This window comes from Plectropomus leopardus, chromosome 19, assembly GCF_026936395.1.
Source record: "Plectropomus leopardus strain MGB_pleo_1.0 chromosome 19, ASM2693639v1, whole genome shotgun sequence".
In the NCBI taxonomy this organism is placed as follows: Eukaryota; Metazoa; Chordata; class Actinopteri; order Perciformes; family Serranidae; genus Plectropomus; species Plectropomus leopardus.
Window position 1 is genome coordinate 3,016,497 of NC_142194.1, and position 18,476 is coordinate 3,034,972.

General features: G+C 36.2%; 1 protein-coding gene across 5 annotated transcripts in view; it reads left to right on the top strand.

The window, feature by feature from the left end:
• The window catches only part of fmnl1b (formin-like 1b), a 72,141-nt gene extending 54,065 nt beyond the window's left edge, over window positions 1-18,076 (top strand). For all 5 annotated transcript variants that reach the window (XR_015775021.1, XR_015775022.1, XM_088070223.1 and 2 more), the window contains one exon: window positions 17,366-18,076. Coding sequence is in view for 3 of the 5 variants with exons in the window: in XM_088070222.1 (XP_087926348.1) it covers window positions 17,366-17,466 (101 nt within the window). In the remaining 2 variants the exon portion in view is untranslated. The remainder of the gene's footprint in view (window positions 1-17,365) is intronic.
• The last annotated feature ends 400 nt before the right edge of the window (window positions 18,077-18,476 follow it).

An 18,476-nucleotide genomic window follows, 5' to 3' on the forward strand; every position in this document is an offset into this window, starting at 1 on the left:
GCCATGGCAAAGAATGTTGCAGAAATGGCCAAAAACGGCACTAAATGGCATGTTGTAAAAATGACACAAAAAGCAAGGCTATAGTATGGCAAAATGTCAAAATGTCAAAAAATAACATGTCTCAAAAACAGTTCAAAACACCTGAAAACTGCATAAAATAGCCTGTTAAGACACGCCATGGCAAAGAATGTTGCAAAAATGGCCAAAACCACCACAAAATGGGATGTCAAAAAATTGACCCAAAAAGCAAGGCTATAGTATGGCAAAAAGTCAAAATGTCAAAAAATGACGTTTCAAAAATAGCTGAAAACCCGTCAAAACTGCATAAAATAGCCTGCTAAGACGCGCCATGGCAAAGAATGTTGCAGAAATGGCCAAAAACGGCACTAAATGGCATGTTGTAAAAATGACACAAAAAGCAAGGCTATAGTATGGCAAAATGTCAATATGTCAAAAAATGAGATATTTCAAAAATAGCTGAAAACACCTGAAATCTGCATAAAATAGCCTGCTAAGACGCGCCATGGCAAACAATGTTGCAAAAATGGCCAAAAACGGCACTAAATGGCACGTTGTAAAAATGACACAAAAGCAAGGCTATAGTATGGCAAAAAGTCAAAATGTCAAAAAATGACGTTTCAAAAATAGCTGAAAACCCATCAAAACTGCATAAAATAGCCTGCTAAGACACGCCATGGCAAACAATGTTGCAAAAATGGCCAAAAACAGCACTAAATGGCATGTTGTAAAAATGACACAAAAAGCAAGGCTATAGTATGGAAAATGTCAAAATGTCAAAAAATAACATGTCTCAAAAACAGTTCAAAACACCTGAAAACTGCATAAAATAGCCTGTTAAGACACGCCATGGCAAAGAAATGTTGCAAAAATGCCCAAAAACACCACAAAATGGATGTCAAAAAATTGAACCAAAAAGCAAGGCTATAGTATGGCAAAATGTCAAAATGTCAAAAATGATATGTTTCAAAAATAGCTGAAAACCCATCAAAACTGCATAAAATAGCCTGCTAAGACACGCCATGGCAAAGAATGTTGCAAAAATGGCCAAAACCACCACAAAATGGGATGTCAAAAAATTGACCCAAAAAGCAAGGCTATAGTATGGCAAAAAGTCAAAATGTCAAAAAATGACGTTTCAAAAATAGCTGAAAACCCGTCAAAACTGCATAAAATAGCCTGCTAAAAGGCAGCGCCATGGCAAAGAATGTTGCAGAAATGGCCAAAAACGGCACTAAATGGCATGTTGTAAAAATGACACAAAAAGCAAGGCTATAGTATGGCAAAATGTCAAAATGTCAAAAAATAACATGTCTCAAAAACAGTTCAAAAATAGTTGAAATCTGCATAAAATAGCCTGCTAAGACACGCCATGGCAAAGAATGTTGCAGAAATGGCCAAAAACGGCACTAAATGGCATGTTGTAAAAATGACACAAAAAGCAAGGCTATAGTATTGCAAAAAGTCAAAATGTCAAAAATGACGTTTCAAAAATAGCTGAAAACCGTCAAAACTGCATAAAATAGCCTGCTAAGACACGCCCATGGCAAAGAATGTTGCAGAAATGGCCAAAACGGCACTAAATGGCATGTTGTAAAAATGACACAAAAAGCAAGGCTATAGTATGGCAAAATGTCAAAATGTCAAAAAATAACATGTCTCAAAAACAGTTCAAAACACCTGAAAACTGCATAAAATAGCCTGTTAAGACACGCCATGGCAAAGAATGTTGCAAAAATGGCCAAAAACACCACAAAATGGGATGTCAAAAAATTGAACCAAAAAGCAAGGCTATAGTATGGCAAAAAGTCAAAATGTCAAAAATGATATGTTTCAAAAATAGCTGAAAACCCATCAAAACTGCATAAAATAGCCTGCTAAGACACGCCATGGCAAAGAATGTTGCAAAAATGGCCAAAACCACCACAAAATGGGATGTCAAAAAATTGACCCAAAAAGCAAGGCTATAGTATGGCAAAAAGTCAAAATGTCAAAAAATGACGTTTCAAAAATAGCTGAAAACCCGTCAAAACTGCATAAAATAGCCTGCTAAGACGCCGCCATGGCAAAGAATGTTGCAGAAATGGCCAAAACGGCACTAAATGGCATGTTGTAAAAATGACACAAAAAGCAAGGCTATAGTATGGCAAAATGTCAAAATGTCAAAAATGACATATTTCAAAAATAGCTGAAAACACCTGAAATCTGCATAAAATAGCCTGCTAAGACGCATACATGGCAAAGAATGTTGCAGAAATGGCCAAAAACGGCACTAAATGGCATGTTGTAAAAATGACACAAAAAGCAAGGCTATAGTATGGCAAAATGTCAAAATGTCAAAAAATAACATGTCTCAAAAACAGTTCAAAAATAGTTGAAATCTGCATTAAATAGCCTGCTAAGACACGCCATGGCAAACAATGTTGCAAAATGGCCAAAACCACCACAAAATGGGATGTCAAAAATTGACCCAAAAAGCAAGGCTATAGTATGGCAAAAAGTCAAAATGTCAAAAATGACGTTTCAAAAATAGCTGAAAACCCATCAAAACTGCATAAAATAGCCTGCTAAGACACGCCATGGCAAACAATGTTGCAAAATGGCCAAAAACGGCACTAAATGGCATGTTGTAAAATGACACAAAAAGCAAGGCTATAGTATGGCAAAAAGTCAAAATGTCAAAAATGACGTTTCAAAATAGCTGAAAACCCGTCAAAACTGCATAAAATAGCCTGCTAAGACGCGCCATGGCAAAGAATGTTGCAGAAATGGCCAAAAACTTGGCACTAAATGGCATGTTGTAAAAATGACACAAAAAGCAAGGCTATAGTATGGCAAAATGTCAAAATGTCAAAAAATAACATGTCTCAAAAACAGTTCAAAACACCTGAAAACTGCATAAAATAGCCTGTTAAGACACGCCATGGCAAAGAATGTTGCAAAAATGGCCAAAAACACCACAAAATGGGATGTCAAAAAATTGACCCAAAAAGCAAGGCTATAGTATGGCAAAATGTCAAAATGTCAAAAAATGATATGTCACAAAATAGCGGAAAACCCATCAAAACTGCATAAAATAGCCTGCTAAGACACGCCATGGCAAAGAATGTTGCAAAATGGCCAAAACCACCACAAAATGGGATGTCAAAAATTGACCCAAAAAGCAAGGCTATAGTATGGCAAAAAGTCAAAATGTCAAAAATGACGTTTCAAAAATAGCTGAAAACCATCAAAACTGCATAAAATAGCTTGCTAAGACGCGTCATGGCAAAGAATGTTGCAGATATGGCCAAAACGGCACTAAATGGCATGTTGTAAAATGACACAAAAAGCAAAGGCTATAGTATGGCAAAAAGTCAAAATGTCAAAAATGACGTTTCAAAAATAGCTGAAAACCCATCAAAACTGCATAAAATAGCCTGCTAAGACGCCATGGCAAAGAATGTTGCAGAAATGGCCAAAACGGCACTAAATGGCATGTTGTAAAATGACACAAAAAGCAAGGCTATAGTATGGCAAAATGTCAAAATGTCAAAAAATAACATGTCTCAAAAACAGTTCAAAACACCTGAAAACTGCATAAAATAGCCTGTTAAGACACGCCATGGCAAACAATGTTGCAAAAATGGCCAAAAACACCACAAAATGGGATGTCAAAAAATTGAACCAAAAAGCAAGGCTATAGTATGGCAAAATGTCAAAATGTCAAAAAATGATATGTTTCAAAAATAGCTGAAAACCCATCAAAACTGCATAAAATAGCCTGCTAAGACACGCCATGGCAAAGAATGTTGCAAAAATGGCCAAAACCACCACAAAATGGGATGTCAAAATTGACCCAAAAAGCAAGGCTATAGTATGGCAAAAAGTCAAAATGTCAAAAAATGACGTTTCAAAAATAGCTGAAAACCCGTCAAAACTGCATAAAATAGCCTGCTAAGACGCGCCATGGCAAAGAATGTTGCAGAAATGGCCAAAAACGGCACTAAATGGCATGTTGTAAAAATGACACAAAAAGCAAGGCTATAGTATGGCAAAATGTCAAAATGTCAAAAAATGACATGTTTCAAAAATGGCTGAAAACCAATCAAAACTGCATAAAATAGCCTGCTAAGACGCGCCATGGCAAAGAATGTTGCAGAAATGGCCAAAAACGGCACTAAATGGCATGTTGTAAAAATGACACAAAAAGCAAGGCTATAGTATGGCAAAATGTCAAAATGTCAAAAAATAACATGTCTCAAAAACAGTTCAAAACACCTGAAAACTGCATAAAATAGCCTGTTAAGACACGCCATGGCAAAGAATGTTGCAAAAATGGCCAAAAACACCACAAAATGGGATGTCAAAAAATTGAACCAAAAAGCAAGGCTATAGTATGGCAAAAAGTCAAAATGTCAAAAATGATATGTTTCAAAATAGCTGAAAACCCATCAAAACTGCATAAAATAGCCTGCTAAGACACGCCATGGCAAAGAATGTTGCAAAATGGCCAAAACCACCACAAAATGGGATGTCAAAAAATTGACCCAAAAAGCAAGGCTATAGTATGGCAAAAAGTCAAAATGTCAAAAAATGACGTTTCAAAAATAGCTGAAAACCCATCAAAACTGCATAAAATAGCCTGCTAAGACACGCCATGGCAAACAATGTTGCAAAATGGCCAAAACGGCACTAAATGGCATGTTGTAAAAATGACACAAAAAGCAAGGCTATAGTATGGCAAAAAGTCAAAATGTCAAAAAATGACGTTTCAAAAATAGCTGAAAACCCGTCAAAACTGCATAAAATAGCCTGCTAAAGACGCGCCATGGCAAAGAATGTTGCAGAAATGGCCAAAACGGCACTAAATGGCATGTTGTAAAATGACACAAAAGCAAGGCTATAGTATGGCAAAATGTCAAAATGTCAAAAATAACATGTCTCAAAAACAGTTCAAAAACACCTGAAAACTGCATAAAATAGCCTGTTAAGACACGCCATGGCAAAGAATGTTGCAAAATGGCCAAAAACACCACAAAATGGGATGTCAAAAATTGAACCAAAAAGCAAGGCTATAGTATGGCAAAAAGTCAAAATGTCAAAAATGATATGTTTCAAAAATAGCTGAAAACCCATCAAAACTGCATAAAATAGCCTGCTAAGACACGCCATGGCAAAGAATGTTGCAAAATGGCCAAAACCACCACAAAATGGGATGTCAAAAATTGACCCAAAAAGCAAGGCTATAGTATGGCAAAAGTCAAAATGTCAAAAAATGACGTTTCAAAAATAGCTGAAAACCGTCAAAACTGCATAAAATAGCCTGCTAAGACGCGCCATGGCAAAGAATGTTGCAGAAATGGCCAAACGGCACTAAATGGCATGTTGTAAAAATGACACAAAAAGCAAGGCTATAGTATGGCAAAATGTCAAAATGTCAAAAAATAACATGTCTCAAAAACAGTTCAAAACACCTGAAAACTGCATAAAATAGCCTGTTAAGACACGCCATGGCAAAGAATGTTGCAAAAATGGCCAAAAACACCACAAAATGGGATGTCAAAAAATTGAACCAAAAAGCAAGGCTATAGTATGGCAAAATGTCAAAATGTCCAAAAATGACATGTTTCAAAAATAGCTGAAAACCCATCAAAACTGCATAAAATTGCCTGCTAAGACACGCCATGGCAAAGAATGTTGCAAAAATTGCCAAAAACACCACAAAATGGGATGTCAAAAAATTGAACCAAAAAGCAAGGCTATAGTATGGCAAAAAGTCAAAATGTCAAAAAATGACGTTTCAAAAATAGCTGAAAACCCACAAAACTGCATAAAATAGCCTGCTAAGACGCAGCCATGGCAAAGAATGTTGCAGAAATGGCCAAAACGGCACTAAATGGCATGTTGTAAAATGACACAAAAAGCAAGGCTATAGTATGGCAAAATGTCAAAATGTCAAAAATAACATGTCTAAAAAACAGTTCAAAAATAGTTGAAATCTGCATAAAATAGCCTGCTAAGACGCGCCATGGCAAAGAATGTTGCAGAAATGGCCAAAAACGGCACTAAATGGCATGTTGTAAAAATGACACAAAAAGCAAGGCTATAGTATGGCAAAAAGTCAAAATGTCAAAAAATGACGTTTCAAAAATAGCTGAAAACCCGTCAAAACTGCATAAAATAGCCTGCTAAGACACGCCATGGCAAAGAATGTTGCAGAAATGGCCCAAAACGGCACTAAATGGCACGTTGTAAAAATGACACAAAAAGCAAGGCTATAGTATGGCAAAATGTCAATATGTCAAAAATAACATGTCTCAAAAACAGTTCAAAACACCTGAAAACTGCATAAAATAGCCTGTTAAGACACGCCATGGCAAAGAATGTTGCAAAAATGGCCAAAAACACCACAAAATGGGATGTCAAAAAATTGAACCAAAAAGCAAGGCTATAGTATGGCAAAAAGTCAAAATGTCAAAAAATGATATGTTTCAAAAATAGCTGAAAACCCATCAAAACTGCATAAAATAGCCTGCTAAGACACGCCATGGCAAAGAATGTTGCAAAATGGCCAAAACCACCACAAAATGGGATGTCAAAAATTGACCCAAAAAGCAAGGCTATAGTATGGCAAAAAGTCAAAATGTCAAAAATGACGTTTCAAAAATAGCTGAAAACCGTCAAAACTGCATAAAATAGCCTGCTAAGACGCCATGGCAAAGAATGTTGCAGAAATGGCCAAAACGGCACTAAATGGCATGTTGTAAAAATGACACAAAAAGCAAGGCTATAGTATGGCAAAATGTCAAAATGTCCAAAAATAACATGTCTCAAAAACAGTTCAAAAATAGTTGAAATCTGCATTAAATAGCCTGCTAAGACGCGCCATGGCAAAGAATGTTGCAGAAATGGCCAAAAACGGCACTAAATGGCATGTTGTAAAATGACACAAAAAGCAAAGGCTATAGTATGGCAAAATGTCAAAATGTCAAAAATAACATGTCTCAAAAACAGTTCAAAACACCTGAAAACTGCATAAAATAGCCTGTTAAGACACGCCATGGCAAAGAATGTTGCAAAATGGCCAAAACACCACAAAATGGGATGTCAAAAAATTGAACCAAAAAGCAAGGCTATAGTATGGCAAAAAGTCAAAATGTCAAAAAATGATATGTTTCAAAAATAGCTGAAAACCCATCAAAACTGCATAAAATAGCCTGCTAAGACACGCCATGGCAAAGAATGTTGCAAAAATGGCCAAAACCACCACAAAATGGGATGTCAAAAATTGACCCAAAAAGCAAGGCTATAGTATGGCAAAAGTCAAAATGTCAAAAATGACGTTTCAAAAATAGCTAAAAACCCATCAAAACTGCATAAAATAGCCTGCTAAGACACGCCATGGCAAACAATGTTGCAAAAATGGCCAAAAACAGCACTAAATGGCATGTTGTAAAAATGACACAAAAAGCAAGGCTATAGTATGGCAAAATGTCAAAATGTCAAAAAATAACATGTCTCAAAAACAGTTCAAAACACCTGAAAACTGCATAAAATAGCCTGTTAAGACGCGCCATGGCAAAAGAATGTTGCAAAATGGCCAAAACACCACAAAATGGGATGTCAAAAATTGAACCAAAAAGCAAGGCTATAGTATGGCAAAATGTCAAAATGTCAAAAAATGATATGTTTCAAAATAGCTGAAAACCCATCAAAACTGCATAAAATAGCCTGCTAAGACACGCCATGGCAAAAGAATGTTGCAAAATGGCCAAAAACATCACAAAATGGGATGTCAAAAAATTGACCCAAAAAGCAAGGCTATAGTATGGCAAAATGTCAAAATGTCAAAAAATGACGTTTCAAAAATAGCTGAAAACCCGTCAAAACTGCATAAAATAGCCTGCTAAGACGCCATGGCAAAGAATGTTGCAGAAATGGCCAAAACGGCACTAAATGGCATGTTGTAAAATGACACAAAAAGCAAGGCTATAGTATGGCAAAAAGTCAAAATGTCAAAAAATGACGTTTCAAAAATAGCTGAAAACCCGTCAAAACTGCATAAAATAGCCTGCTAAGACACGCCATGGCAAAGAATGTTGCAGAAATGGCCAAAAACGGCACTAAATGGCATGTTGTAAAAATGACACAAAAAGCAAGGCTATAGTATGGCAAAATGTCAAAATGTCAAAAATAACATGTCTCAAAAACAGTTCAAAACACCTGAAAACTGCATAAAATAGCCTGTTAAGACACGCCATGGCAAAGAATGTTGCAAAAATGGCCAAAAACACCACAAAATGGGATGTCAAAAAATTGAACCAAAAAGCAAGGCTATAGTATGGCAAAAAGTCAAAATGTCAAAAAATGATATGTTTCAAAAATAGGTGAAAACCCATCAAAACTGCATAAAATAGCCTGCTAAGACACGCCATGGCAAAGAATGTTGCAAAATGGCCAAAAACATCACAAAATGGGATTTCAAAAAATTGACCCAAAAAGTAAGGCTATAGTAGGGCAAAATGTCAAAATGTCAAAAAATGACGTTTCAAAAATAGCTGAAAACCCGTCAAAACTGCATAAAATAGCCTGCTAAGACACGCCATGGCAAAGAATGTTGCAGAAATGGACAAAACGGCACTAAATGGCATGTTGTAAAATGACACAAAAAGCAAGGCTATAGTATGGCAAAATGTCAAAATGTCAAAAATGACATATTTCAAAAATAGCTGAAAACACCTGAAATCTGCATAAAATAGCCTGCTAAAGACGCGCCATGGCAAAGAATGTTGCAGAAATGGCCAAAACGGCACTAAATGGCATGTTGTAAAAATGACACAAAAAGCAAGGCTATAGTATGGTAAAAAGTCAAAATGTCAAAAAATAACATGTCTCAAAAACAGTTCAAAAATAGTTGAAATCTGCATAAAATAGCCTGCTAAGACACGCCATGGCAAACAATGTTGCAAAAATGGCCAAAACCACCACAAAATGGGATGTCAAAAATTGACCCAAAAAGCAAGGCTATAGTATGGCAAAAGTCAAAATGTCAAAAAATGACGTTTCAAAAATAGCTGAAAACCCATCAAAACTGCATAAAATAGCCTGCTAAGACACGCCATGGCAAACAATGTTGCAAAAATGGCCAAAAACGGCACTAAATGGCATGTTGTAAAAATGACACAAAAAGCAAGGCTATAGTATGGCAAAAGTCAAAATGTCAAAAATGACGTTTCAAAAATAGCTGAAAACCCGTCAAAACTGCATAAAATAGCCTGCTAAGACGCCGCCATGGCAAAGAATGTTGCAGAAATGGCCAAAAACGGCACTAAATGGCATGTTGTAAAAATGACACAAAAAGCAAGGCTATAGTATGGCAAAATGTCAAAATGTCAAAAAATAACATGTCTCAAAAACAGTTCAAAACACCTGAAAACTGCATAAAATAGCCTGTTAAGACACGCCATGGCAAAGAATGTTGCAAAAATGGCCAAAAACACCACAAAATGGGATGTCAAAAAATTGACCCAAAAAGCAAGGCTATAGTATGGCAAAATGTCAAAATGTCAAAAAATGATATGTTTCAAAAATAGCTGAAAACCCATCAAAACTGCATAAAATAGCCTGCTAAGACACGCCATGGCAAAGAATGTTGCAAAAATGGCCAAAACCACCACAAAATGGGATGTCAAAAAATTGACCCAAAAAGCAAGGCTATAGTATGGCAAAAAGTCAAAATGTCAAAAAATGACGTTTCAAAAATAGCTGAAAACCCGTCAAAACTGCATAAAATAGCCTGCTAAGACGCGCCATGGCAAAGAATGTTGCAGAAATGGCCAAAAACGGCACTAAATGGCATGTTGTAAAAATGACACAAAAAGCAAGGCTATAGTATGGCAAAAGTCAAAATGTCAAAAATGACGTTTCAAAATAGCTGAAAACACCTGAAAACTGCATAAAATAGCCTGCTAAGACACGCCATGGCAAACAATGTTGCAAAAATGGCCAAAAACAGCACAAAATGGCATGTTGTAAAAATGACACAAAAAGCAAGGCTATAGTATGGCAAAATGTCAAAATGTCAAAAAATAACATGTCTCAAAAACAGTTCAAAACACCTGAAAACTGCATAAAATAGCCTGTTAAGACACGCCATGGCAAAGAATGTTGCAAAAATGGCCAAAAACACCACAAAATGGGATGTCAAAAAATGGAACCAAAAAGCAAGGCTATAGTATGGCAAAATGTCAAAATGTCAAAAAATGATATGTTTCAAAAATAGCTGAAAACCCATCAAAACTGCATAAAATAGCCTGCTAAGACACGCCATGGCAAAGAATGTTGCAAAAATGGCCAAAACCACCACAAAATGGGATGTCAAAAAATTGACCCAAAAAGCAAGGCTATAGTATGGCAAAAAGTCAAAATGTCAAAAAATGACGTTTCAAAAATAGCTGAAAACCCACAAAACTGCATAAAATAGCCTGCTAAGACGCCGCCATGGCAAAGAATGTTGCAGAAATGGCCAAAACGGCACTAAATGGCATGTTGTAAAAATGACACAAAAAGCAAGGCTATAGTATGGCAAAATGTCAAAATGTCAAAAAATGACATATTTCAAAAATAGCTGAAAACACCTGAAATCTGCATAAAATAGCCTGCTAAGACGCGCCATGGCAAAGAATGTTGCAGAAATGGCCAAAAACGGCACTAAATGGCATGTTGTAAAAATGACACAAAAAGCAAGGCTATAGTATGGTAAAAAGTCAAAATGTCAAAAATAACATGTCTCAAAAACAATTCAAAAATAGTTGAAATCTGCATAAAATAGCCTGCTAAGACACGCCATGGCAAACAATGTTGCAAAAATGGCCAAAACCACCACAAAATGGGATGTCAAAAAATTGACCCAAAAAGCAAGGCTATAGTATGGCAAAAAGTCAAAATGTCAAAAAATGACGTTTCAAAAATAGCTGAAAACCCATCAAAACTGCATAAAATAGCCTGCTAAGACACGCCATGGCAAACAATGTTGCAAAAATGGCCAAAAACGGCACTAAATGGCATGTTGTAAAAATGACACAAAAAGCAAGGCTATAGTATGGCAAAAGTCAAAATGTCAAAAAATGACGTTTCAAAAATAGCTGAAAACCCGTCAAAACTGCATAAAATAGCCTGCTAAGACGCGCCATGGCAAAGAATGTTGCAGAAATGGCCAAAAACGGCACTAAATGGCATGTTGTAAAAATGACACAAAAAGCAAGGCTATAGTATGGCAAAATGTCAAAATGTCAAAAAATAACATGTCTCAAAAACAGTTCAAAACACCTGAAAACTGCATAAAATAGCCTGCTAAGACACGCCATGGCAAAGAATGTTGCAAAATGGCCAAAACACCACAAAATGGGATGTCAAAATTGACCCAAAAGCAAGGCTATAGTATGGCAAAATGTCAAAATGTCAAAAATGATATGTTTCAACAATAGCTGAAAACCCATCAAAACTGCATAAAATAGCCTGCTAAGACACGCCATGGCAAAGAATGTTGCAAAATGGCCAAAACCACCACAAAATGGGATGTCAAAAATTGACCCAAAAAGCAAGGCTATAGTATGGCAAAAGTCAAAATGTCAAAAATGACGTTTCAAAAATAGCTGAAAACCCGTCAAAACTGCATAAAATAGCCTGCTAAGACGCGCCATGGCAAAGAATGTTGCAGAAATGGCCAAAACGGCACTAAATGGCATGTTGTAAAAATGACACAAAAAGCAAGGCTATAGTATGGCAAAATGTCAAAATGTCAAAAAATAACATGTCTCAAAAACAGTTCAAAACACCTGAAAACTGCATAAAATAGCCTGTTAAGACACGCCATGGCAAAGAATGTTGCAAAAATGGCCAAAAACACCACAAAATGGGATGTCAAAAAATTGAACCAAAAAGCAAGGCTATAGTATGGCAAAATGTCAAAATGTCAAAAAATGACATGTTTCAAAAATAGCTGAAAATCCATCAAAACTGCATAAAATAGCCTGCTAAGACGCGCCATGGCAAACAATGTTGCAAAAAAGGCCAAAACCACCACAAAATGGGATGTCAAAAAATTGACCCAAAAATCAAGGCTATAGTATGGCAAAAGTCAAAATGTCAAAAATGACGTTTCAAAAATAGCTGAAAACCCGTCAAAACTGCATAAAATAGCCTGCTAAGACGCGCCATGGCAAAGAATGTTGCAGAAATGGCCAAAACGGCACTAAATGGCATGTTGTAAAATGACACAAAAAGCAAGGCTATAGTATGGCAAAATGTCAAAATGTCAAAAATAACATGTCTCAAAAACAGTTCAAAACACCTGAAAACTGCATAAAATAGCCTGTTAAGACACGCCATGGCAAAGAATGTTGCAAAATGGCCAAAAACACCACAAAATGGGATGTCAAAAATTGAACCAAAAGCAAGGCTATAGTATGGCAAAAAGTCAAAATGTCACAAAATGATATGTTTCAAAAATAGCTGAAAACCCATCAAAACTGCATAAAATAGCCTGCTAAGACACGCCATGGCAAAGAATGTTGCAAAATGGCCAAAACACCACAAAATGGGATGTCAAAAATTGAACCAAAAAGCAAGGCTATAGTATGGCAAAAAGTCAAAATGTCAAAAATGACGTTTCAAAAATAGCTGAAAACCCGTCAAAACTGCATAAAATAGCCTGCTAAGACAGCCATGGCAAAAGAATGTTGCAGAAATGGCCAAAACGGCACTAAATGGCATGTTGTAAAATGACACAAAAAGCAAGGCTATAGTATGGCAAAAGTCAAAATGTCAAAAATGACGTTTCAAAAATAGCTGAAAACCCATCAAAACTGCATAAAATAGCCTGCTAAGACGCGCCATGGCAAAGAATGTTGCAGAAATGGCCAAAAACGGCACTAAATGGCATGTTGTAAAAATGACACAAAAAGCAAGGCTATAGTATGGCAAAATGTCAAAATGTCAAAAAATGATATGTTTCAAAAATAGCTGAAAACCCATCAAAACTGCATAAAATAGCCTGCTAAGACACGCCATGGCAAAGAATGTTGCAAAAATAGCCAAAAACACCACAAAATGGGATGTCAAAAATTGACCCAAAAAGCAAGGCTATAGTATGGCAAAAGTCAAAATGTCAAAAATGAGATATTTCAAAAATAGCTGAAAACCCGTCAAAACTGCATAAAATAGCCTGCTAAGACGCCGCCATGGCAAAGAATGTTGCAGAAATGGCCAAAACGGCACTAAATGGCATGTTGTAAAATGACACAAAAAGCAAGGCTATAGTATGGCAAAAAGTCAAAATGTCAAAAAATGGCATGTTTCAAAAATAGCTGAAAACACCTGAAATCTGCATAAAATAGCCTGCTAAGACACGCCATGGCAAAGAATGTTGCAAAAATGGCCAAAAACATCACAAAATGGGATTTCAAAAAATTGACCCAAAAAGCAAGGCTATAGTATGGCAAAATGTCAAAATGTCAAAAAATGACGTTTCAAAAATACCTGAAAACCCATCAAAACTGCATAAAATAGCCTGCTAAGACACGCCATGGCAAACAATGTTGCAAAAATGGCCAAAAACGGCACTAAATGGCATGTTGTAAAAATGACACAAAAAGCAAGGCTATAGTATGGCAAAATGTCAAAATGTCAAAAATAACATGTCTCAAAAACAGTTCAAAATAGTTGAAATCTGCATAAAATAGCCTGCTAAGACACGCCATGGCAAACAATGTTGCAAAATGGCCAAAACCACCACAAAATGGGATGTCAAAAATTGACCCAAAAAACAAGGCTATAGTATGGGAAAAAGTCAAAAAGTCAAAAATGACGTTTCAAAAATAGCTGAAAACCCATCAAAACTGCATAAAATAGCCTGCTAAGACACGCCATGGCAAAGAATGTTGCAGAAATGGCCAAAAACGGCACTAAATGGCATGTTGTAAAAATGACACAAAAAGCAAGGCTATAGTATGGCAAAATGTCAAAATGTCAAAAAATAACATGTCTCAAAAACAGTTCAAAACACCTGAAAACTGCATAAAATAGCCTGTTAAGACACGCCATGGCAAAAGAATGTTGCAAAATGGCCAAAAACACCACAAAATGGGATGTCAAACAATTGAAACAAAAAGCAAGGCTATAGTATGGCAAAATGTCAAAATGTCCAAAAATGATATGTTTCAAAAATAGCTGAAAACCCATCAAAACTGCATAAAATAGCCTGCTAAGACACGCCATGGCAAAGAATGTTGCAGAAATGGCCAAAAACGGCACTAAATGGCATGTTGTAAAAATGACACAAAAAGCAAGGCTATAGTATGGCAAAATGTCAAAATGTCAAAAAATAACATGTCTCAAAAACAGTTCAAAACACCTGAAAACTGCATAAAATAGCCTGTTAAGACACGCCATGGCAAAGAATGTTGCAAAAATGGCCAAAAACACCACAAAATGGGATGTCAAAAAATTGACCCAAAAAGCAAGGCTATAGTATGGCAAAATGTCAAAATGTCAAAAAATGATATGTTTCAAAAATAGCTGAAAACCCATCAAAACTGCATAAAATAGCCTGCTAAGACACGCCATGGCAAAGAATGTTGCAAAAATGGCCAAAACCACCACAAAATGGGATGTCAAAAAATTGACCCAAAAAGCAAGGCTATAGTATGGCAAAAAGTCAAAATGTCAAAAAATGACGTTTCAAAAATAGCTGAAAACCCGTCAAAACTGCATAAAATAGCCTGCTAAGACGCGCCATGGCAAAGAATGTTGCAGAAATGGCCAAAAACGGCACTAAATGGCATGTTGTAAAAATGACACAAAAAGCAAGGCTATAGTATGGCAAAATGTCAAAATGTCAAAAAATGACATATTTCAAAAATAGCTGAAAACACCTGAAATCTGCATAAAATAGCCTGCTAAGACACGCCATGGCAAAGAATGTTGCAAAAATGGCCAAAACCACCACAAAATGGGATGTCAAAAAATTGACCCAAAAAGCAAGGCTATAGTATGGCAAAATGTCAAAATGTCAAAAAATGACGTTTCAAAAATACCTGAAAACCCATCAAAACTGCATAAAATAGCCTGCTAAGACACGCCATGGCAAACAATGTTGCAAAAATGGCCAAAAACGGCACTAAATGGCATGTTGTAAAAATGACACAAAAAGCAAGGCTATAGTATGGCAAAATGTCAAAATGTCAAAAAATAACATGTCTCAAAAACAGTTCAAAAATAGTTGAAATCTGCATAAAATAGCCTGCTAAGACACGCCATGGCAAACAATGTTGCAAAAATGGCCAAAAACGGCACTAAATGGCATGTTGTAAAAATGACACAAAAAGCAAGGCTATAGTATGGCAAAATGTCAAAATGTCAAAAAATGACGTTTCAAAAATAGCTGAAAACCCATCAAAACTGCATAAAATAGCCTGCTAAGACACGCCATGGCAAACAATGTTGCAAAAATGGCCAAAAACGGCACTAAATGGCATGTTGTAAAAATGACACAAAAAGCAAGGCTATAGTATGGCAAAATGTCAAAATGTCAAAAAATAACATGTCTCAAAAACAGTTCAAAACACCTGAAAACTGCATAAAATAGCCTGTTAAGACACGCCATGGCAAAGAATGTTGCAAAAATGGCCAAAAACACCACAAAATGGGATGTCAAAAAATTGAACCAAAAAGCAAGGCTATAGTATGGCAAAATGTCAAAATGTCAAAAAATGATATGTTTCAAAAATAGCTGAAAACCCATCAAAACTGCATAAAATAGCCTGCTAAGACGCGCCATGGCAAAGAATGTTGCAAAAATGGCCAAAACCACCACAAAATGGGATGTCAAAAAATTGACCCAAAAAGCAAGGCTATAGTATGGCAAAAAGTCAAAATGTCAAAAAATGACGTTTCAAAAATAGCTGAAAACCCATCAAAACTGCATAAAATAGCCTGCTAAGACGCGCCATGGCAAAGAATGTTGCAGAAATGGCCCAAAACAGCACTAAATGGCATGTTGTAAAAATGACGCAAAAAGCAAGGCTATAGTATGGCAAAATGTCAAAATGTCAAAAAATAACATGTCTCAAAAACAGTTCAAAACACCTGAAAACTGCATAAAATAGCCTGTTAAGACACGCCATGGCAAAGAATGTTGCAAAATGGCCAAAACACCACAAAATGGGATGTCAAAAATTGAACCAAAAAGCAAGGCTATAGTATGGCAAAAAGTCAAAATGTCAAAAAATGATATGTTTCAAAAATAGCTGAAAACCCATCAAAACTGCATAAAATAGCCTGCTAAGACACGCCATGGCAAAGAATGTTGCAAAAATGGCCAAAACGGCACTAAATGGCATGTTGTAAAATGACACAAAAGCAAGGCTATAGTATGGCAAAATGTCAAAATGTCAAAAAATAACATGTCTCAAAAACAGTTCAAAAATAGTTGAAATCTGCATAAAATAGCCTGCTAAGACGCGCCATGGCAAAGAATGTTGCAGAAATGGCCAAAACCACCACAAAATGGGATGTCAAAAAATTGACCCAAAAAGCAAGGCTATAGTATGGCAAAATGTCAAAAAATGACATATTTCAAAAATAGCTGAAAACACCTGAAATCTGCATAAAATAGCCTGCCACGACACGCCATGGCAAAGAATTGTTGAAAAAAAGCCAAAAACACCATAAAACAGCATGTCGAAAAAATGACCCAAAAAGCAAGGCTATAGTATGGCAAAAAGGTGAGAATGTCCAAAAATGGCATGTTTCAAAAGTAGCTGAAAACACCTGAAAACTGTATAAAATAGCCTGCTAAGACGCGCCATGGCAAAGAATGTTGCAGAAATGGCCAAAAACGGCACGAAATGGCATGTTGTAAAAATGACACAAAAAGCAAGGCTATAGTATGGAAAAATGTCAAAATGTCAAAAAATGACATATTTCAAAAATAGCTGAAAACACCTGAAATCTGCATAAAATTGCCTGCTAAGACACGCCATGGCAAAGAATGTTGCAAAAATGGCCAAAACCACCACAAAATGGCATGTCGAAAAATGACCCCAAAAAGCAAGGCTATAGTATGGCAAAAATGTGAGAATGTCCAAAAATGGCATGTTTCAAAAATAGCTGAAAACACCTGAAAACTGCATGAAATAGGCTGCTAAGACACGCCATGGCAAACAATGTTGCAAAAAACAGCCAAAAACACCATTACATATCACATTGAAAAAACGACCGATTCTGTACTATAGTAACAACATGAATGGACTATTCAGCTATACCTGCTTCATCCTGAGTGTTTGTTCTTCATCCTCCTCCTCAGATTTAAGGAACCAGCCGTATCGACGGACAGACGCCAGCAGACACAGCGCGAAGTGGAAACCAGGACAACAGCTCCACGTGTCCTCAGACATCTCCCTGTGAAGGAAACTGCATACACTGAAATCCTACAAGCACAAAAACAACGAATATAACACTCACTGTGGTTACCGATTATTTCTCTCATGCATGTTGAAGAACGCTGAGGTGAAAATGCATGTTCCCGATGAAAAATGTTCCCTCTCACAAACGTTCTGTGTCATCGTGTGTCTGAATAAAGTAACAGGTTGGAGCAGCGCAGTAGTTTTCTGTGATTAGAGCAATCATGTGAAGGAGGCTGAATACAGGCTGCACACGCTGGAAATGACACTGGATGTCATGAGAACATCTGAAGACATTTACACTGTAGAATTAAAGACAAGACTACTTCATCAGTACTGCTGAGCCCAAAGTGAACGCAGTAAAAACAACCTTGGACAAAAAAAACGTTTACAAATACTTTATATTTGGTTGTAAAATGTTCAACTCATGATTGTTTTAAATGATTTTATTTTAAATAAAGGATTAATTGTGGAACCCTGTCTTTTTGTGTTGTAGGAGGTATCAAAGATTAAGGGTTACAATTTTAATATATTTAAATTATTTTTAATACTGAAGTGTGAGTACAAGTTACTTATACTTTGCTTCTGCATTTCAATAAATGACTTTTATACCATTCTTGATTTTGTGTATTTTTTATATTTTGAATATGACTAATAAGTGCTATTTTGGACTACAAACAAAAGTAAGACTTGTTCAGTCATTTTTTCGACATCCCATTTTATGGTGTTTTTGACCATTTTTTCAAAATTCGTTGCAACGGCATGTCTTGGTGCTCGATTTTATGGAGTTTTCAGGTGTTTTCAGCTGTTTTTGAAACATGTCATTTTTTGACATTTTGACATTTTGCCATACTATAGCCTTGCTTTTTGGGTCATTTTTTCGACATCCCATTTTATGGTGTTTTTGACCATTTTTGCAACATTCTTTGCCATGGCGCGTCCTAGCAGGCTATTTTATGCAGTTTTCAGGTGTTTTTAGCTATTTTTGAGACATGTCATTTTTTGACATTTTGA